Source organism: Tachyglossus aculeatus (assembly GCF_015852505.1).
Source record: "Tachyglossus aculeatus isolate mTacAcu1 chromosome 12 unlocalized genomic scaffold, mTacAcu1.pri SUPER_6_unloc_1, whole genome shotgun sequence".
NCBI lineage: Eukaryota > Metazoa > Chordata > Mammalia > Monotremata > Tachyglossidae > Tachyglossus > Tachyglossus aculeatus.
Genome location: NW_024044828.1, coordinates 18,098,566 through 18,120,940, shown reverse-complemented (window position 1 = coordinate 18,120,940; position 22,375 = coordinate 18,098,566). Strand labels below are relative to the sequence as shown.

General features: G+C 62.1%; 2 protein-coding genes across 3 annotated transcripts in view; one reads left to right on the top strand and one right to left on the bottom strand.

Moving 5' to 3' along the window:
- Positions 1 to 22,375, bottom strand: part of THTPA (thiamine triphosphatase) — a 77,336-nt gene that overhangs the window by 47,899 nt on the left and 7,062 nt on the right. The gene's annotated exons all lie outside the window — the stretch shown is intronic.
- On the top strand, positions 1,838 to 21,804 carry ZFHX2 (zinc finger homeobox 2). Its single transcript, XM_038741067.1, is given in 13 exon segments — positions 1,838 to 2,082; positions 2,323 to 2,447; positions 2,449 to 3,823; positions 6,375 to 6,934; positions 9,593 to 9,833; positions 10,328 to 10,474; positions 11,435 to 11,579; positions 15,637 to 15,709; positions 16,180 to 16,380; positions 16,972 to 17,098; positions 17,525 to 21,363; positions 21,365 to 21,686; positions 21,689 to 21,804. Coding segments are annotated over 13 exon segments (7,485 nt in total). The 5' UTR covers positions 1,838 to 1,868.

Sequence of the window (22,375 nt, the reverse complement as noted above, 5' to 3'; positions counted from 1 at the left end):
ACATCCCAAGTGCTTAGTCCAGTGCTCTGCACACAGTAAGCACTCAATAAATACGATTGATTGATTGATTGATTACAAGGTGATCAGGTTGTCCCACGGGGGGCTCACAGTCTTAATCCCCATTTTCATTCATTCATTCATTCAATCGTATTTATTGAGCGCTTACTGTGTGCAGAGCACTGGACTAAGCGCTTGGGAAGTCCAAGTTGGCAACATCTAGAGACGGTCCCTACCCGACAGCGGGCTCACAGTCTAGAAGGGGGAGACAGAGAACAAAACAAAACATATTAACAAACAAAACGAAACATATTAACAATTTTCCAGATGAGGTCACTGAGGCCCAAGAAGTGAAGTGACTTGCCCAAAGTCACCCAGCTGACAATTGGCGGAGCCGGGATTTGAACCCATGACCTCTGACTCCAAAGCCCGGGCTCTTTTCCACTGAGCCACGCTGAGAAATGGGGTACCCCGCGCCCCAGGCCCGGCCTTGGGGAGTCTCTGCCCTCCCCAGGCAAGGGGCTCGGGAGGTCAGAGGGAGCCGGCGGGCCCGGTGGGGGATTAGGAGCCCCGGGCACTGGGGTTCTGGTCCCTTGGGAGCAGGCTCCGCCACATGTCTGCTGTGTGACCTTGGGCAAGTCACTTAACTTCTCTGAGCCTCAGCTACCTCATCTGTAAAATGGGGATTAAGACTGTGAGCCCCATGTGGGACAACTTGATCACCTTGTATCCACCCCCGGCGCTTAGAACAGTGCTCGGCACATAGTAAGTGCTTAACAAATGCCATTAAAAGGAAAGAAAAAAGGCCACGGCCCTGTTGGGTGCCTCATGCATTCATTCAATCGTATTTATTGAGCGCTTACTGTGTGCGGAGCACTGGACTAAGCGCTTGGGAAGCCCAAGGCGGCAACATAGAGAGCCGGTCCCTACCCAACAGTGGGCTCACAGTCTAGAAGGGGGAGACGGAGAACGAAACCAAACATATTAACAAAATAAAACAAATAGGATAAATATGTACAAATAAAATAGAGTAATAAATACGTACAAACATATACACCTATATATGCCTCAGTTTCCCCTCCTCAATCAGAGGGCTGGCGATGCCGTGTGGGGTACGGGGGCTCCGGGTGGGGAGGAGGGATGCCCCAGGGTTCCCCGTCCCTCAGTTCCCCCTCGGTTACCTAGGGAACGGGCTACCCTCTGGCCATGGCCTCCTTTCCCCTCTCTCCCATCATCCATCCCTTGCCTCTCCCAGGTGCTGATTTGCATATTCATTAGCATGCTAATCCAGCCCCACTCAGGCCTCTTAATGGCTTTGGCTTCACGCCTCACTGGCCCCCCAGGAGCAGGGGGAAGAGTAGGTTGGGGGGCTTCCCCCCCAAGGGGATGGCATGCGAGGATTGGGGGGGGGTGTGTGACTAGAGATTGCCTCCCAACCATCCCCTCCCCCCCCCAGCCCATGTCTGTGCCCTTTGCGTCCACGCACGCACACACGCACACTGAGGCCAGGAACTGGGCCCCTCACCTATGTAACAATAACGACAATAATGGCAGTTGTTAAGCGCTTATTACGTGCCAGAGACAGTATGAAGCACTGAGGTGGATTGGACATGGTCTTATTACGCGCTTACTATAATAATAATAATAATAATGGCATCTATTAAGGACTTACTGTGTGCAAAGCACTGTTCTAAGCGCTGGGGAGGTTCCAAGGTGATCCCCTTCCTTCCTCTCCCCCTCGTCCCCAGGGGGTCCCCAGTGACGCCGGAGGCCTCCCGCCGCCCGTCTCACCCGCCGCTTCTTTCTCCCCGTGCCCCCGCAGGGTGCTGGCCGTCCCGCTGAGATGACCCTCCGGCGCTCCTCCGTCTGCCATGGCCACCCTTAGCTCGCCCCTGGCCCCCGGCCGCTCCAGCCCCGCGGCCCGTCAGGATGCCCCGGCCTCGCCTCAGGAGCCCTCCCCCGGTGCGCCCCGTGAACCCGCCACCAAAGATCCCGTCGCCGCCGCCGCCGCCGCCGTCGGCGTGAGGCCCTCGGAGCCCGGGGGTCGCCCGCTGGAGCCGGGCGGGCCGCCCCCGGCCCAGCCAGGCCGCGGCCTGGAGCCACCAAAGGAGCCCGCTCTGGAGGAGGAGGAGGAGGAGGAGGAGGAGGAGGACGAGGAGGAGGGAGGAGCAGGGCCCCCTCCCCGGGACCTCAGTGAGCACCTGCTCTGGGCTGCGGACGGCTCGGTCTATCTCCCGGCCGAAGCGCTGCACGTGGCGGCGGGCCCCGAGCTCCCCTTCCCAAAGGGCTCCCCCGGGGCCTGGGCCTCAGGGGCGGGGGGTGGGCCTGCCGCCCCCGCCCCCCTCACTGCCCTCCACATCCAACCCGGCTGTGACCCCCTCCAAGGCTTTAGCTGTTCTGACCAAATTCAGCCCCACGATACCTCAGCTGCGCGGAGCTACCGGCCCGCCGCCCGCCCCCCCCAGCGATCCCAAAGATGGCCCCGACGGCGGGGGCGGCCCACGAGGCCGCGGGGCGCCCTTCTGGCTCTGCCTGCCGTGCCGCCTGGGGTTCGGCCGGGCCGGGGCCTTCGTGGCTCACGCCCGGTCCCACGGGAGCCCGCTGCCCCCGCCCCAGCGCCGCGGCCTGGCCCGCCACCCGGCCGTGCTGCACCGGGGGCCCGAGGGGGAGCCCGCCGTGCTCCTCAGCTTCCTGGAACCAAAAACGCCCCCGGGACCCCCGCTCCCCGGGCCCCTCGGTCCCGGGGCGGAGGCGGCGAATGTAACCGGGGTGGGGGACGGTCCCTCCGGGCCGGCCGAGGGGGGCCTCCCGCCGGCCCCCGAGGAGGAGGAGGAGGAGGAGGAGGAGGAGGAGGAGGAGGAGGTGGCGGTCCCCGCCCCGGCCGTCTGGGACCCCAGCGCCGCCCAAGCCAAAGAATGTCCGGCGGCGGCCGGCCTGGCGGGGCCGGACTGGCTCCCGGGGGGGCCCGAGGAAGACGGGGGTCCGCGCCCCCCGCGCAACCAAAGCTCACCCACCCCCCCGGCCCGGCCGGGCTCCCCCGCCGACCCCAGCGGGCCGGCCCGGCCGGCCCGGCCCGGCGCCGACGGCCCCGCGGGCCCGGCCTACCCGGGCCTCGGCCTGGCCGGCCACATGGCCCTGCTGCACTCGCGCAACTCCTGCAAGACGCTCAAGTGCCCCAAGTGCAACTGGCACTACAAGTACCAGCAGACGCTGGACGTCCACATGCGGGAGAAGCACCCGGAGAGCAACAGCCCCTGCGGCTACTGCAGCGCCGGGGGCGCCCACCCCCGCCTGGCCCGCGGCGAGAGCTACAACTGCGGCTACAAGCCCTACCGCTGCGAGGCCTGCAACTACTCCACCACCACCAAGGGCAACCTGAGCATCCACATGCAGTCCGACAAGCACCTGGCCAACCTGCAGGGCTTCCCGCCGGGGCCGGGGGGCCGGGGCAGCCCCCCCGAGGCCGGGCCCGGCCCGGGGGAGCCGGAGCCCAAGGCCAAGTCCTCCTGGCAGTGTAAGGTGTGCAGCTACGAGACCAACGTCTCGCGCAACCTGCGCATCCACATGACCTCGGAGAAGCACGTGCAGAACGTCCTGCTGCTGCACCAGGGGCTGCCCCTGGGCCTGCCCCCCAGCCTGCTGGGGCCCGCCCCGCCGCCCGCCGCCTCCGACCTCTTCCAGTACTACGGTGGTCCGCAGGGGCTGGGCCCGGCCCCGGCCGCCCTGCCCGCCTCGGGGCCGAGGCCCGACAAGCCCCTGGAGGCCCAGCTGCTGCTCAACGGCTTCCCCCCGCTGGGGCCGCCCGCCCACAGGATCCCCGCCCCGGGTAAGGGGGCGTCCGGGCATCTGTCGTCGCCGGGAGGGCCGAGGGGGGACTCTCCCTTCCCGCCCCGCCCTTCAATTACTCAGTCCTTCCTCTATAGAGAAGCAGCGTGGCTCGGTGGCAAGAGCCCGGGCTTTGGAGTCCGAGGTCATGGGTTCAAATCCCAGCTCCGCCAACCGTCAGCTGGGTGACTTGGCGCCAGTCGCTTCGCTTCTCTGGGCCTCAGTTCCCTCATCTGTCAAATGGGGGTGAAGACTGGGAGCCCTCCCCTGGGGGACCACCTGATCACCTTGTAATCAATCAATCATATTTATTGAGCGCTTACTATGTGCAGAGCACTGTACTAAGCGCTTGGGAAGCCCAAGTTGGCAACGTATAGAGACGGTCCCTACCCAACAATCAATCAATCAATCGTATTCATTGAGCGCTTACTGTGTGCAGAGCACTGGACTAAGCGCTTGGGAAGTCCAAGTTGGCAACATATACAGACGGTCCCTACCCAACAATCAATCAATCAATCGTATTTATTGAGCATTTACTGTGTGCAGAGCACTGTACTAAGCGCTTGGGAAGTCCAAGTTGGCAACATATAGAGACAGTCCCTACCCAACAATCAATCAATCGATCGATCGTATTTATTGAGCGCTTACTGTGTGCAGAGCACTGGACTAAGCGCTTGGGAAGTCCAAGTTGGCAACATATAGAGACGGTCCCTACCCGACAGTGGGCTCACCGTCTAGAAGGGGGAGAAAGACTAGGCAAATACGGCAGTGAGAAGGGTGGAGGAAGAGAGAACAGGGAGATCCATCTGTAACTGACTGAACAATTGAGACAACTCACTACCTTCGGACTAGCCAACCTCCCCAGCGCTTAGAATGGCGCTTTGCACGTAGTAAGCGCTTAACAAATGCTATCATCATTATGATTTATCGAGCGCTTAGCGCGTGCAGAGCACCATACTGAGCCCTTGGGAGAGGAGAGTAAAAGAACCAACAGACACGTTCCCTGCCCACAGCGAGTTCACGGCAGGGAGTCCAGCGGCCAGTCACAAGTACCCCAATCAGTCAATCGTATTTATTGAGCGCTTACTGTGTGCAGAGCACTGGACTAAGCGCTTGGGAAGTCCAAGTTGGCAACATATAGAGACGGTCCCTACCTGACAGTGGGCTCACAGTCTAGAAGGGGGAGAAAGACTAGTCAAATACGGCAGTGAGAAGGGTGGAGGAAGAGAGAGCAGGGAGATCCATCTGTAACTGACAGTGAACAATCAATTGAGACAACTCACTACCTTCGGACTAGCCAACCTCCCCAGCGCTTAGAACGGTGCTTTGCACATAGTAAGCGCTTAATAAATGCCATCATCATTATGATTTATTGAGCGCTTAGCGCATGCAGAGCACTATACCAAGCCCTTGGGAGAGGAGAGTAGAAGAACCAACAGACACGTTCCCTGCCCACAGCGAGTTTACGGCTTACGCCGGGGAGTCCAGTGGCCAATCACAAGTACCCCAATCAATCAATCGTATTTACTGAGCACTTACTGTGTGCAGAGCACTGGACTAAGCGCTTGGGAAGTCCAAGTTGGCAACATATAGAGACGGTCCCTACCCAACGGTGAGCTCACCGTCTAGAAGGGGGAGAAAGACTAGTCAAATACGGCAGTGAGAAGGCTGGAGGAAGAGAGAACAGGGAGATCCATCTGTAACTGACTGCGAACAATCGAGACAACTCACTACCTTCGGACTAGCCAACCACCCCAGCGCTTAGAACGGCGCTTTGCACGTAGTAAGCGCTTAATAAATGCCATCATCATTACGATTTACTGAGCGCTTGGCGCGTGCAGAGCACCGTACTAAGCCCTTGGAAGAGGAGAGTAAAAGAACCAACAGACACGTTCCCTGCCCACAGCGAGTTCACGGAGGGGAGTCCAGCGGCCAGTCACAAGTACCCCAATCAGTCAATCGTATTTATTGAGCGCTTACTGTGTGCAGAGCACTGGACTAAGCGCTTGGGAAGTCCAAGTTGGCAACATATAGAGACGGTCCCTACCCGACAGTGGGCTCACAGTCTAGAAGGGGGAGAAAGACTAGGCAAATACGGCAGTGAGAAGGGTGGAGGAAGAGAGAACAGGGAGATCCATCTGTGACTGTGAACAATCGAGATAACTCACTACCTTCGGACTAGCCAACCTCCCCAGCGCTTAGAACGGCGCTTTGCACGTAGTAAGCGCTTAATAAATGCCATCATCATTACGATTTACTGAGCGCTTGGCGCGTGCAGAGCACCGTACTAAGCCCTTGGAAGAGGAGAGTAAAAGAACCAACAGACACGTTCCCTGCCCACAGCGAGTTCACGGCGGGGAGTCCAGCGGCCAGTCACAAGTACCCCAATCAGTCAATCGTATTTATTGAGCGCTTACTGTGTGCAGAGCACTGGACTAAGCACTTGGGAAGTCCAAGTTGGCAACATATAGAGACGGTCCCGATGCAACAGTGGGCTCACAGTCTACCCCATCTGACAGTGTCCCGCCCGAACTCCCCTCTCCCAGGCCGAGAGGCGCCCGCCCGCCTCCGTGTCCCTCCCGGCTCCCCTGACCGGCCCGTCTCTCCGTCCCCTCTCCTTCCTCTCTCCGTCCCCCGGCCCGGCGCAGCCCCGGACGGCGTCTCCTCGGCCCCCGGCCCGCCGGCCTCGCCCCCGCCGGAGGCCGACCGCTCGCTCAAGGCCTTCCGCTGCCTGGTCTGCCAGGCCTTCGGCACGGACAGCCTGGAGCTGCTGCTGTACCACTGCAGCGTGGGCCGCAGCCTGCCCGAGGCCGAGTGGAAGGAGGTGGCGGGGGACACCCACCGCTGCAAGCTCTGCTGCTACGGCACCCAGCTCAAGGCCAACTTCCAGCTGCACCTCAAGACGGACAAGCACGCCCAGAAGTACCAGCTGGTGGCCCACCTGCGGGAGGGGGGCGGGGGGGCCCCGCCGCCCGCCGAGGGCCCCCCGTTCGGGCCCCTCTCTCCCCTGCACCTGCGCTGCAACCTCTGCGACTTCGAGGCCAACAGCAAGGAGAAGATGCAGCTGCACGCCCGCGGCGGGGCCCACGAGGAGAACAGCCAGCTGTACCAGGTGAGCGGGCGGGGGCCGCGGGGGCGACGGAGACGGGGAGGGGAGGTGGGAGATCGGGACGCCCGGAGACCCCGAGGGGCTCGGAGGGGCGGGTGGGCCGGGGGGGATCCCGGGGAAGAGGAATCGGTTGGGGGAGAGTGGACGGTCCGGAGAGGTGGGACCACGGAGGGTCCAGGGCCCAGCTCTAGGAGGAGGAGGGACGATTCCGGGCAAGGCGGAAGGCCCTGGGGAGGAAATCATAACGATAACCAGAATAAATAACGATGAGATGAATAGCATTCGTTAAGCGCTCACTGCCCGTCAACCGCTGTATTGGGGTAGGTACTGGGGAGGAAATCATAACGATAACAATAATAAATATCGACGAGATGACTAGCATTCGTTAAGCGCTCACTGCCCGTCAACCGCTGTATTGGGGTAGGTACAAGATCATCGTCATCATCATCAATCGTATTTATCGAGCGCTTGCTATGTGCAGAGCACTGGACTAAGCGCTTGGGAAGTACAAATTGGCAACATATAGAGACAGTCCCTACTGATGGCGTTTCTTAAGCGCTTACTAATGATGGCATTTATTAAGCGCTTACTATGTGCAAAGCACTGTTCTAAGCGCTGGAGGGGTACAAGGTGATCAGGTTGTCCCACGGGGGGCTCACAGTCTTCATCCACATTTTACAGATGAGGGAACTGAGGCCCAGAAAAGTGAAGTGACTCGCCCAAGGTCACACAGCTGACAAGTGGCGGAGCCGGGATTTGAACCCACGACCACTGACTCCAAAGCCCGGGCTCTCTCCTACTGAGCCACGCTGCTTCCCTTAAGCTTCCCTTACTACGTGAAGCAGTGTGGCTCAGTGGAAAGAGCCCGGGCTTTGGAGTCAGCAGTCACGGGTTCAAATCCCGGCTCCGCCAATTGTCAGCCGTGTGATTTTGGGCAAGTCACTTAACTTCTCTGGGCCTCAATTACCTCATCTGTAAAATGGGGATGAAGACTGTGAGCCCCATGTGGGACAACCTGATCACCTTGTATCCCCCCAGTGCTTAGAACAGTGCTTTGCACATAGTAAGCGCTTAACAAATACCATCATTGTTACGTGCCAAGCACCGTCCTCAGCGCTGGGGAGGCGACAAGGTGATCAGGTTGCCCCACGGGGGGCTCACGGTCTTCATCCCCGTTTTCCAGATGAGGGAACTGAGGCCCAGAAAAGTGAAGCGACCCGCCCAAAGTCACACGGCTGACGAGCGGCGGAGCCGGGATTTGAAGCCGTGACCTCTGACTCCAAAGCCCGGGCTCTTCCCACTGAGCCGCGCTGCTTCGGCAGGTCCCACAGTCTACGTAGGAGGGGGACTAGGCACTGAATTCCCATTTTGCAGATGAGGGAGCTGAGGCACAGCGAAGTGAAGCGACTCGTCCGAGATCAGGTCAGGCAGCAGGGACGTGGCGGAGCTGGGATTAGAACCCAGGTCTTCTGATTCCCAGGCCCGCGCTCTTTCCATTAGGCCACACCGCTTCTGGGAAAGGGGCCAAAGCCCTAGGATACAGGGTGGGTTGCCAGAGGCATTTATTGTACTTCCCAAGCGCTCAGTACAGTGCTCTGCACATAGTAAGCGCTCAATAAATACGATTGATGATGATGATGATGATGATGAAGTGCCCGTTCTGTACTAAGCACCTGCTCGGCCCGGGATAAGTACGGGATAATTCAGCCCGGACGCGATGCCTGTGCCCCTGGGCGCTCACAGCTTAAGAAGGTGGGAGATAAGCGACTCACAAGCGCTTAGTACAGCGCTCTGCACACAGCAAGCGCTCAATAAATACGGTTGAATGAACTCAGTCGTATTTATTGAGCGATGACAGTGTGCAGGGCGCCGTACTAAGCGCTTGGGAGACTACAAGAATAAACAGACACTTTCCCTGCCCACAGTGAGCTTACAGTCTAGTGATCTCATCCCCCTTTTACAGGAGAGGAAAGGGGGACCCAGAGAGGTTAGGTGACTTGCCCAAGGTCACACAGTAAGCCAGGAGGGGCGAGGGCAGGGAGCACCCTGACTCGGCTCTCGCAGACGGGGGTTCATTCATTCAGTCGTATTTATTGAGCGCTTACTGTGTGCAGAGCACTGGACTGAGCGCTTGGGAAGGACAAGTTGGCAACATATAGAGACGGTCCCTACCCAACAACAGGCTCACGGTCTAGAAATACTAACGGTATGTACTGAGCGCTTACAGTGTGCAGAGTGCTGTACTAAGAGCAAGGGAAAGTACAATAAAATAGTTGGTAGCTGCCCACAAGGAGCTTACTGTCTACAAGTGGCTCAGTGGAAAGAGCACAGGCTTCAGAGTCAGAGGTCACGGGTTCAAATCCCAACTCCGCCAACTGTCAGCTGTGTGACTTTGGGCAAGTCACCTCGTTTCTCTGTTCCCCGGCGACCTCATCTGGAAAATGGGGATGAAGACCGTGAGACCACCTGATCACCTTGTAATCTCCCGAGCGCTCAGAGCAGCGCTCTGCACAGAGTAAGCGCTTAATAAATGCCATTATGATTACGAGGGAAGACGGACATTAAAACAAACCGGACAGGGGGTTGAGCGGGCGGGAATCTGGCGAGGAGGACCGGAGGAATCCCGAGCCGGGTCCGCCCTGCCGTCGTCGCCCCCCCCAGTTTCTGCTGGAGATGGAAGGGGCCGAGCCGGGGGCCGAGCCGGGCCCGTACAGCTGCCTGCTGTGTACTTGGGAGACGCCCTCTCGCCTAGCCCTGCTGCAGCACCTGCGGACCCCCGCCCACCGCGACGCTCAAGCCCAGCGGCGGCTCCGGCTGCTGCAGAGCGGGCGGGGGGTCGAGGAGGGGCTCCCCGCCCTGAACAGCATCCTCCGCTTCGGCCGGAGCTCGCCCAAGCCCCTCGGTAAGGGAGACCGAGGAGCCCCGCGAGGGGTCGGGGGGCACGGGGGCGACGGGGCGGCCGGGGAGGGGCCCACCCGCTTTCTCGCCCCCCAAACCCAAGTCTCCCGGCAGGATCTCGGGGACCCCGGCTTTCGGGGGCGGCCCCACGTGGGAAGGGGGGAGACGCCACGTGGCCGCCTCCTCGGACGAAGGCCGGACTTGGCCACCCGAGCCCCATCGGCCCCCGCATCGACCGGCGCTAATTGAATTGCCAATACGCCGGGCTGGAGTTAAGTGCCGGAGGGGCCTGGATCGATAGCTAACGATCTTGGCGGAGGGCTGAATGGAGTTAAGGAACTTTAACGCTTTAATTAGGCCGCCAACGAAAATAAATTCCCCCGCATCTGTCAATTCGCGCCGGAGCGGTGATCTGCTCGCAGCGGTGGGCGGCCCTCGCTCTCCCCCGACCCCTCCGTCCCCCTCCAAGCCCGCTCTTCCCGTCTCTCCCCCCGCCAGGGAAAGCCGCGGTCCCGGTGGAGCCCCGCACCCCGGAGAAGGCCTCGTCCCGGGGTGAGTTCCATCCCGCCCTCAGCCCGCACGACGCCGGAGACCCCTCTCCACGGACCCTCACACCCTTCCTCGCCACCGAGGCGGTCGTCACGGGTCTTTTCTGAGCTTTCCCAGACTGAGCCCCCTCCTTCCCTTCCCCACAGCACCTGTATATATGTTTGTACATCCTTATTACTCTATTTATTTTACTTGTACATATCTATTCTATTTTATTTTGTTAATATGCTTCGTTTGGTTGTCCATCTCCCCCTTCTAGACTGTGAGCCCGCTGTTGGGCAGGAACCGTCTCTCTGTGTTGCCAACTTGTGCTTCCCAAGCGCTTAGTACAGTGCTCTGCACACAGTAAGCGCTCAATATGAATGAATAAACACATGCCATTGGGCTCACTTTTAGACTGTGAGCCCACTGTTGGGTAGGGACCGTCTCTCTATGTTGCCAACTTGTACTTCCCAAGCGCTTAGTCCAGTGCTCCGCACACAGTAAGCGCTCAATAAATACGATTGATGATGAATGAAATGAACACATGCCACTGGGCTCACTTTTAGACTGTGAGCCCACTGTTGGGTAGGGACCGTCTCTCTATGTTGCCAACTTGTACTTCCCAAGCGCTTAGTCCAGTGCTCCGCACACAGTAAGCGCTCAATAAATATGATTGATGATGAATGAAATGAACACATGCCACTGGGCTCACTTTTAGACTGTGAGCCCACTGTTGGGTAGGGACCGTCTCTCTATGTTGCCAACTTGTACTTCCCAAGCGCTTAGTCCAGTGCTCCGCACACAGTAAGCGCTCAATAAATACGATTGATGATGAATGAAATGAACACATGCCATTGGGCTCACTTTTAGACTTGTGAGCCCGCTGTTGGGTCGGGACTGTCTCTCTATGTTGCCAACTTGGACTTCCCAAGCGCTCTGCACACAGTAAGCGCTCAATAAATACGACTGAATGAACCTGTGCTTCCCGAGCACTTAGTACAGCGCTCGGCCCACAGGAAGCGCTCAATAAATCCGATTGATTGATTGATTGATTGATTCTCCCTCCCCCCGCAGCTCCCGAGGAGACGGAGATCGGAACTGGCAGCTCGGGGGACCCCACCGGCCAGACCACGGTCAGGGACGGGGCCGCGGCGGGGGTGGGCGAGGGCGGACAGTTGGGGCCAAACCGGGCTCCCAGAGGCCTCCGCGTTTTTATTCGGTCACGGGCATCCCGGGAATGTTGAGCAGGGACAGAAGGGAGCGGTGGGAGACAGGCAGAGGTGGGGGGCAAATGGGAAGAGACCCCACATCGGTCTCCCATCCCCTCCGCCCCCACCTTCGGGCGGCCCCGGGAGCTGGGTTCAAGAGGAGCCACCGGAACAGTGCCCGGGAAGACAGGGACGGAGACCCCCGTAGCTATTCTATATTTATTTTATTTGCTTTGTTGTCCGTCTCCCCCTTCTAGACTGTGAGCCCGCTGTTGGGTAGGGACCGTCTCTACACGTTGCCGACTTGGACTTCCCAAGCGCTTTGTCCAGTGCTTGCTGGGTGATCTTGGGCGAGTCACTTAACTTCTCTGAGCCTCAGTTACCTCATCTGTAAAATGGGGATTAAGACTGTGAGCCCCACGTGGGGCGACTTGATCACCTTGTATCCCCCCCCCAGCGCTTAGAACAGTGCTTTGCACATGGTAAGCGCTTAACAAATGCCATCATTATTATTAGTAGTAGTAGTAAGCGCTCAATAAATACGATTGAATGAATGAATGCTCACTAAATCAATCAATCAATCGTATTTATTGAGCGCTTACTGTGTGCAGAGCACTGGACTAGGCGCTTGGGAAGTCCAAGTTGGCAACATAGAGAGACGGTCCCGACCCAACAGTGGGCTCACAGTCCCATTTCACTGTACTCTCCCATTTCATTCATTCATTCAATCGTATTTATTGAGCGCTTACTGTGTGCAGGGCACTGGACTAAGCGCTTGGGAAGTCCAAGTTGGCAACATAGAGAGACGGTCCCGACCCAACAGTGGGCTCACAGTCCCGTTTCACTGTATTCTCCCATTTCATTCATTCAATCAATCGTTTTTATTGATCGCTTTACTGTGTGCAGAGCACTGGACTAAGCGCTTGGGAAGTCCAAGTTGGCAACATAGAGAGACGGTCCCGACCCAACAGTGGGCTCACAGTCCCGTTTCACTGTACTCTCCCATTTCATTCATTCATTCAATCGTTTTTATTGAGCGCTTACTGTGTGCAGGGCACTGGACTAAGCGCTTGGGAAGTACAAGTTGGCAAGTGCTTAGCACAGTGCTCTGCACATAGTAAGCGCTCCGTGACTACCACTGACTGAAGGGGGTGAATTCGGGGAAGCCAGGACCTTGGCACCTCACACCCAACGGAAGGGCAGGTCTGGTCAGGGGGCCGCCGGCCCTGCGGGCCTCTGCCCCGAGCCCGCTGTTGGGTAGGGACCGTCTCTACATGTTGCCGACTTGTACTTCCCAAGCGCTTAGTACAGTGCTCAGCACGCAGTAAGCGCTCAATACGGTTGAATGAGCGAACGGCAATAATAATAATAGCATGCGTTAAGCTCTCACTGTAATGATGGTATTTGTTATAATAGAAATAATGACGGTATTTGTTATAATAATAGAAATAAGGACGGTATTTGTTATAATAATAGAAATAATGATGGTATTTGTTGAGCGCTTACTATGTGCAAAGCACTCTTCTAAGCGCTGGGGTAGATGATAAAAGGTGATCGGGCTGTCCCTTATGGGGCTCACAGTCTCCATCCCCATTGTACGGACGAGTTCACTGAGGCACAGGGCAGCGAAGTGACTTACCCATGGTCATGCTGAGGACAATATTATTATTATTATTTGTTCAGCGCCTACTATGTGCAAAGCACTGTTCTAAGCGCTGGGATCAGGTTGTCCCATGGGGGCTCACAGTTTTCATCCCCATTTTCCAGATGAGGTCACCGGGGCCCAGAGCAGTGAAGTGACTTACCCACGGTCACGCTGCGGACTATAATAATAATAATAATAATAATGATGGTATTTGTTAAGCGCCTACTATGTGCAAAGCACTGTTCTAAGCGCTGGGGAGGTTACAAGGTGATCAGGTTGTCCCATGGGGGGGCTCACAGTTTTCATCCCCATTTTCCAGATTAGGTCACTGAGGCCCAGAGCAGTGAAGTGACTTACCCATGGTCACGCTGCAGACAATAATAATAATAATAATAATAATAATGGTATTTGTTAAGTGCCTGCTATGTGCAAAGCACTGTTCTAAGTGCTGGGGAGGTTACAAGGTGATCAGGTTGTCCCATGGAGTTGGGGGAGCTCACAGTTTTAATCCCCATTTTCCAGATGAGGTCACTGAGGCCCAGAGCAGTGAAGTGACTTGCCCACGGTCACACTGCACACAATAATAACAATAATAATGATGATATTTGTTAAGCGCTTACTATGTGCAAAGCACTGTTCTAAGCGCTGGGGAGGTTACAAGGTGATCAGGTTGTCCCATGGTGGGAGGCTCACAGTTTTAATCCCCATTTTCCAGATGAGGTCACTGAGGCCCAGAGCAGTGAAGTGACTTGCCCACGGTCACACTGCAGACAATAATAATAATGATAATGATGGTATTTGTTAAGCGCTTACTATGTGCAAAGCACTGTTCTAAGCGCTGGGGAGGTTACAAGGTGATCAGGTTGTCCCATGGAGGGGGGCTCACAGTTTTCATCCCCATTTTCCAGATGAGGTTACTGAGCTGCAGGGAAGCGAAGTGACTTACCCACAGTTATGCTGCAGGCAATAATAATAATAATAATGATGGTATTTGTTAAGCGCTTACTATGTGCAAAGCACTGTTCTAAGCGCTGGGGAGGTTACAAGGTGACCAGGTTGTCCCATGTGGGGGGGCTCACAGTTTTAATCCCCATTTTCCAGATGAGGTCACTGAGGCCCAGAGCAGGGAAGTGACTTACCCACGGTCACGCTGCAGACAATGATAATAATAATAACAATAATGATGGTATTTGTTAAGCGCCTGCTATGTGCAAAGCACTGTTCTAAGCACTGGGGAGGTTACAAGGTGATCAGTTTGTCCCATGGGGGGCTCACAGTTGTCATCCCCATTTTCCAGATGAGGTCACTGAGCCCCAGAGAAGTGACTTACCCACAGTCATGCTGCAGGCAATAATAATAATAATAATAATGATGGTATTTGTTAAGTGCCTACTATGTGCAAAGCACTGTTCTAAGCGCTGGGGAGGTTACAAGGTGATCAGGTTGTCCCATGGAGGGGGGCTCACAGTTTTCATCCCCATTTTCCAGATGAGGTCACTGAGCCCCAGAGAAGTGACTTACCCACAGTCATGCTGCAGGCAATAATAATAATAATAATGATGGTATTTGTTAAGCGCCTGCTATGTGCAAAGCACTGTTCTAAGCGCTGGGGAGGTTACAAGGTGATCAGTTTGTCCCATGTGGGGCTCACAGTTTTCATCCCCATTTCCCAGATGAGGTCACTGAGCCGCAGGGAAGTGAAGTGACTTACCCACAGTCATGCTGCAGGCAATAATAATAATAATAATGATGGTATTTGTTAAGCGCCTACTATGTGCAAAGCACTGTTCTAAGCGCTGGGGAGGTTACAAGGTGATCAGGTTGTCCCATGGAGGGGGGCTCACAGTTTTCATCCCCATGTTCCAGATGAGGTCACTGAGCCCCAGAGAAGTGACTTACCCACAGTCATGCTGCAGGCAATAATAGTAATAATAATAATGATGGTATTTGTTAAGCGCCTACTATGTGCAAAGCACTGTTCTAAGCGCAGGGGAGGTTACAAGGTGATCAGGTTGTCCCATGGAGGGGGGCTCACAGTTTTCATCCCCATTTTCCTGATGAGGTCACTGAGGGCCCAGACCAGCGAAGCGACTTGCCCCAGGTCACCCAGCTGACAGTTGGCGGAGCCGGGATTTGAACCCATGACCTCCGCCTCCAAAGCCCGGGCTCTTTCCCCCGGGCCTCCCATCGGCCGAGGCGGGGGATTGGAGATACTCACGTCAGCCCCTCGCGGGTCACAGGGGCCCGGTAGCCGGGGAAGGGATGGTAGCCAGGCCGGCCCCCCGACTCCGGCCGCCCCCCGGTCCGGGGGGGTGGAGAGGAGGGGAGTGGGGAGCCCGCCTGGGCCTCCACAGGCTGGTCCTGGGCCACTGGGGGAGCTCGAGTGTTTGTTTACAAAAAAAAAAGAGAGGAGGAAGAAGAAGAACGAGAAAGAGAGCGAGAAAGTGGGAACCGAGCGGCCACACGGGGAGGATGAGAGGGCCCGGCGGCAGGCAGGTACGCCCCCTCCTCCCCGCCGGGACCCCCATGGCCATCCGGGGCAACCTCGGGCCCGTCGGGGCGACGCCGGGCCGGAGGGGCCCGCGTGGGCCCCGGAGGGAGCGGCCGGTGGGCCTAGAGGACAGGAGGCCCGGGCCCCGGTGGTGGTAGTCGGGGAGAGGGACACGGGGCTGGGCGGGCCACCCCCGGACGGGAGAACCGGTCGGACCAGGTCCGGGGGACGGAGGGCCGGACCGTCCGCGGGGCCCGGCGGACAAAGGAGCTGGAGGAGCAAAACTCCAGGCCCGGTCCGGCCCGGCCACTGCCCCGCGGGGAAGGGCCTCGGTGGGCCTCTGCGGGGTTGGGGGGGGCGTCCCGGAGGACTCTGGGACCGTCAGCCCGGGGTGGGGAAGACGGCGACGGAGGGCAGGGCCTCCTCGTCGGGACCCCCTCACGCCCCACCCTGTCCGGCCTCCGTCCGCGCCCAGGTGTACTGCTGTCCGTACTGCAGCTTCGTGAGCCCCGCCGCCGAGCAGGTGCGGGCCCACGCCGTATCCCAGCACGCCGTGCAGCCCAAGTACCGCTGCCCTCTGTGCCAGGAGCAGCTGGTGGGCCGCCCGGGCCTGCGCTTCCACCTCAGCCACCTGCACAATGTGGTGCCCGAGTGCGTGGAGAAGCTGTTGCTGGTGGTAAGTGCCGGGGGCGGCCCCTTCAGCCTCCCCTCCCCGAGCCCTCTCGCCCCCTCCACCGTCTCTAGACCGTAAGCTCCCTGTGGGCAGGGAACGAGTCTACCCAACTCGTTTTGAACTCTTCCAAGCACTCAGTACAGCCACCGGCGTGCGGGAGCGCTCGATGAATCCCATCGATTGGGGATTTGTTAAGCGCTTACTGCGTGCCAGGCACCGTACTGAGCGAGGGGCAGAGTAACAATAATAATGACGGCATTTGTTAAGCGCTTACTATGTGCAAAGCGCTGTTGTAAGCGCCGAACACTTTTCGGAGCGCTAACGGGCCGGACACAGTCCACGTCCCACACAGGGCTCCCGGGTGACATCCCCGTTTTTACAGATGAGGCCCAGAGAAGTGAGGTGACTTGTCCAAGGTCACACAGCAGACGGGTGGCAGAGCCGGCATTAGAACCCAGGTCCTTGTGACCACCCCCGCCCCGGCCCGGGCTCCGTCCACTAGGCCACACTGCTGGGGGCTCGTGGCTTCCAGGGCCCGGGGAGAGGCCAACGGGGGAGGGTGGCCCGGGCTAGCCGGACCTTCTTCTTGTCCAGGCCGTCACCGTGGAAACCCCCTTTCTGACCAAAGTGCTGCCCGGGCCCATCCCGAGGTCCCCTGGGGACAGCCAGGAGCCTCCCACTCCGCGGCCCGAGCCGGCACCCGGAGGGGACCCGGCAGAGGGTAAGTAGCCCCCGGAGGGAGGAGGGAAAGGGGGCTGCCTTTTTGGGGGGTCTGGGGGGGGGACGGCGGTCCTGTCTTGGGAGGTGTCCCAGGTGGGAAGGGGAAGAAAGGGGTCCCGCGGTCCCGTTGTGGGAGGCCTCTAGACTGTGAGCCCGTTTTTGGGACGGGACCGTATCTATAGGTTGCCAACTTGGACTTCCCAAGCGCTTAGTACAGTGCTCTGCACATAGTAAGCGCTCAATAAATACGATTGATTGATTGATTAGTACAGTGCTGTGCACACAAGGAGCGCTCAATAAATATGACTGAATGAGTGAACGAATGATGGGGGAAAGCGAGGGGTCCCGTCTTGGGGGGGCGGGCGGGGGGTAGACAGGGCTGAGCCGGTACGGACGCCCCCCTCACCTCCTCCCTCTCCCTCCCTAGGAGAAGGCCCCCACCCGCCCCCGGCCGGCAGCCCGGGCCCTCCCCCGTCCCCCCAGCCGCCCCCACCCGAGGTCCCCGAGCATCCCCCAGTCAGCCCCAAGTCCCCCTCCCCGGCCCCCTCGCCGCCCGCTCGCCCGGAAGGCCGGCCCGCGGAGGGACCCCTCCCCGCCACGGGGGAAGAGGAAGAGCAGGAGCAGGAGGAGGAGGAGGAAGAGGAGGAGGAGGCGGGGGGCACGGCTGCGGGGGACCCGGGGCCGGGCGAGCCCGCCCCGGCGGACTCTCGGCCCCCGGCGCCCTACCGCAAGCCCAGCAACCTGGCGCTGGACAAGTTCCTGGACCCGGCCCGGCCCTACAAGTGCACCGTCTGCAAGGAGTCCTTCACCCAGAAGAACATCCTCCTGGTGCACTACAACTCCGTCTCCCACCTGCACAAGATGAAGAAGGCGGCGGTGGCGGCGGCGGCGGACCCCTCGGCGCCCGTCCGGGGGGAGCCCGGGGCCCCTCCGGCCGCGGCCTCGCCCGCTCCGCCCGCCGCGGCCGACAAGCCCTTCAAGTGCGCCGTGTGCCGGGTGTCCTACAACCAGAGCTCCACGCTGGAGATCCACATGCGCTCCGTCCTGCACCAGACGCGCTCCCGCGGGCCCCGGCCCGATCCTAGGCCCGAAGGCCCCGAGGAGCCCAGGGAGGCCGGGCCCGACGGCCTGACCCCGGGGCTCCCGTTCCTGCCGCCGCCGCCACCGCCCGCCCTGGACCTGCCCCGCTTCCCGGGCCCCCTCTTCGCCCCGCCGGTCCTGCCTCACTTTCCCCTGGTGCCCGACTCCCTGCTCCAGCTCCAGCAGCAGCAGCAGCTGCTCCTGCCCTTCTACTTGCCTGACCTCCAGGTCGGGCCCAAGCTGGCGTTGGCGGGTCCCCCTCCGGTCATCTCCCTGCCCCCCGCGCCCCCGCCGCCCCCGCGGGCGGAAGGGGACGGAGAGGGGACCCCGCTCGGGGCGGCGGAGGAGGGGGCCGAGGCGGGGCCCACCTCCCCGCCGCGCCCGCCGCCGCCCAGCGAGGCGGCCCGCACGGCGGCCAGGGCCCTGCTGGAGAACTTCGGCTTCGAGCTGGTCATCCAGTACAACGAGGGCAAGCAGCCGGCGGCCGCCCCGCCGCCCGCGCCCCCGCCCCCGGCCGAGGCCCCGGGCCCGGGGGCCAAGCTGGCCTGCGGGACCTGCGGGAAGCTCTTCTCCAACATGCTGATCCTCAAGACGCACGAGGAGCACGTGCACCGCCGCTTCCTGCCCTTCGAGGCCCTGAGCCGTTACGCCGCGCAGTTCCGCAAGAGCTACGACAGCCTGTACCCGCCCCCGGCCGAGGCCCCCCGGCCCCCCGACGGGACCCGGGAGCCGCCCGGCCCGGAGCCCGAGGGGGCCGAGGAGCGGGGGCGCCGCCGGCCCCGGGAGGAGGCCGGGGAGGAGGAGGCCGCCGGCGGCCGGGCCGGCTGCGGCCGGCGCTTCTCCCGCACCAAGTTCACCGAGTTCCAGTCTCAGGCGCTGCAGTCCTTCTTCGAGACCAGCGCCTACCCCAAGGACGGGGAGGTGGAGCGGCTGGCGGGGCTGCTGGGCCTGGCCAGCCGCGTGGTGGTCGTCTGGTTCCAGAACGCCCGCCAGAAAGCCCGCAAGAGCACGGGAGAGGGGGCGGCGGCGGCGGGGGGCCCGGGCGGCGGGGGCCCCTCGGCCTGCAGGCGCTGCCGCTCCACCTTCCCCTGCGTCTTCGAGCTGGTGCGGCACCTGAAGAGATGCTACGACCACCGGCCCCCGGAGGAGGAAGAGGAGGGAGAAGACGGGGAGGACGAGGGAGAGGACGCGGCGGCGGCGGCGGAGGAGGAAGCGGAGGAGGAGGAGGAGGAGGAGGGAGACCCCGGCGAGGAGCAGGCCCCGGCTCCCGCGACGACCGGGCCCCCGCCGGACGGGCAGGGCCGGGGCCCGGCCGAGGTCCCCGCGCCGGGGGGCGGGGGGCAGCCGGAGGGGACGGCGGCACCCCCGGCCGCCCCCGTCCACGCCTGTGACCGGTGCGCGGCCACCTTCCCCAGCCAGGACCTTCTGAGCGGCCACCGCGGCCTCCACTTCCTGCCGCCGCCCGCGGCCCCGGCCCACCTCCTGGACCTTCCCCTGCTGGTGTTCGGGGAGCGGGGCCCGGCGGGGGCCGGGCCCCCGCCCGCCCCCGGGCCCCCGGCGAAGCGGCGGCACGAGGACGGCAGCCCGTCGCCCCCGGGCAGCGAGGCGGGCGGGGCGGGGGAGGGCGAGCCGCCCCGGGACAAGCGGCTCCGCACGACCATCTTGCCCGAGCAGCTGGAGATCCTGTGCCGCTGGTACATGCGGGACTCCAACCCCACCCGCAAGATGCTGGACTGTATCTCGGAGGAGGTGGGCCTCAAGAAGCGCGTGGTGCAGGTCTGGTTCCAGAACACCCGGGCCCGGGAGCGCAAGGGCCAGTTCCGGGGTGCGCCGCCCAGCCCCGCGGGCAAGCCCCCCGCCGCCGGGCCCCCGGCCCCCTTCGCCAAGCTGGCCGTCCCGGCGGGCAGGGCGGAGGAAGGGCGCGAGCCGCCCTCCACCCCGCCGCCCGGGAGAGAGGCCGCCCCCGGGCCGCGGCCCCCCGAAGAGGAGGGGCCCGAGGAGCCCCCCAAGGCCTCCCCCTCGAGCGAGGCCGGCAGCCCGGCGGCCTCCGGGGGGGACCTGAGCGACTCCTCCGCCTCCAGCCCGGCCGAGCCCGGCGGGGGCGGGCCGGGCGGCGGGCCCGGGGCGCCGGACGGGCCGGGGCAGCGGCGCTACCGCACGCAGATGAGCAGCCTGCAGCTGAAGATCATGAAGGCCTGCTACGAGGCTTACCGCACCCCGACCATGCAGGAGTGCGAGGTCCTCGGCGAGGAGATCGGCCTGCCCAAGAGGGTCATCCAGGTCTGGTTCCAGAACGCCCGGGCCAAGGAGAAGAAGGCCAAGCTGCAGGCCGGGGCCGCGGCGGCGGCGGCGGCGGCCGGGGAGGGCGGCGGGGCCGCCCCCCGCACCGACTGCCCCTACTGCGACGTCAAGTACGACTTCTACGTCTCCTGCCGCGGCCACCTCTTCTCCCGCCAGCACCTGGCCAAGCTCAAGGAGGCCGTCCGGGCCCAGCTCAAGAGCGAGAGCAAGTGCTACGACCTGGCCCCGGCCCCCGAGGCGGCCCCCGCGGCCCCCCGCCTGGCCCCCGGGCTCCTGTCGGGCCCCGCTCTGGCCCAGCCCGGCCCGGCCCCCTTCGGTCCCGGCGAGCCCCCGGCCGGCCCGGGGGAGGCGGGCGGGGAGGAGCCCGCGGGGGGCCGGGGAGCCCGGCGGGGCGACCGCTTCCTCCTCTTGCCGGGGCCCGCGGCCTCCCCGGGCCTGGTCGGCCTGGCCGCGTCGGTCCTGCCGGCCGCTGCCGTGGCCCGGCCGGCGAGGCCTGCGCCGGACCGGGCCGCCGCCGCCCACGCGGCCGGGCCCGACGTCGTCGTCGTCACCGCCGCCTCCGAAGGGACTCCGGCCGAAGCCCCGGGGGACCGGGCCCCCGGCCGGCCCGACGCCCTCCAGAACCTCAAGGCGCTGAAGGCCACGGTGCCCGCCCTGCTGGGGGGCCAGTTCCTGCCCTTCCCGCTGCCCGCGGCGGGCGGGGCGGCGGCCCCCGCCGTCTTCGGCCCGCAGCTCCCGGGCGCCTACTTCCAGCAGCTGTACGGCATGAAGAAGGGGCTGTTCCCCATGAACCCGGTGATACCTCAGACCCTCATCGGGCTGCTCCCCAACGCCCTGCTCCCGCCGCCCGAGCCCCCGGCCGCTGCCCCGCCGCAGCCCCCCCGGCCCGCCCGCCCCGGCCCGGGGGGACCCGGGCGAGGCTGACGAGCCGCCGGCTGGGGCCGCCGGCATCTCCACCGTGGACGTGACCCACCGCTACCTTTGCCGCCAGTGCAAGATGGCGTTCGAGGGGGAGGCGCCCGCCGCCACCCACCAGAGGTCCTTCTGCTTCTTCGGGCGCGGCGCCGTGCCCCCTCCGCTGCGGGTGCCCGTCTGCACCTACCACTGCCTGGCGTGCGAGGTGCTGCTGAGCGGGCGCGAGGCCCTGGCGGCCCACCTGCGCTCCTCCGCCCACCGGCGCAAGGCCGGGCCCGCGCCCGCCACCCCCCCCGGGGCCCCCGCCCCCCCCCCAGCACCGCCGCGGCTTTTGCCAAAGAGGAAGCGAGATTACCTCACACGGACTCAAACCCAAAAACTACTTCTACCTCTACACTTGTAGCTTTATAACCAGAGAAACCAAGACGGGGGAGAGGGGGCCGCCCCCTCTCCCCACCCACCCCGCCCTGACGCAGGGGGGCCCAGCAGGAGCTCAGATCCCCCCCCCCGCCCCCCGCCACCTCCAGCGGCGTCCTGCTTCCTTCCCCCGACCCCCTCTCCCGTCCCGCAGACCCCCGGCCCCGGGCCCCGCCTGCTTCCCTCCACCCGAACACGTGCCCCCCGTGCCACCGACTGAGAAACGCCAAAAAGAAAACACGAAAACCCAAGACGACGGCCAAGGGGGAGGTCTCGCCCTCTCGGCCCCCTCCGTCCCTTCGCTCACCAACTCTCCGGGCGCCCCGTGCCCTGCCCGGGAACCAAACCGGGAGCCGGGGCAGGGAGGAGAGGGCCCGCCTGGCTACCGGCAGGGCACCCGGGACCCCGGGAGAAGCCGTGGTCGCCACAGACCCCCCCCACCCGCTGGGAACCGCAGTAACTTATTCTCAAGGCTTTAAACACAGAGACCCTCCGGGCCGCCCCGGCCTGCCCTTCCCCGGCCCTTTCGTGGGGGGCAAGGGACGGGAGGGACTTGGGGGGGGAG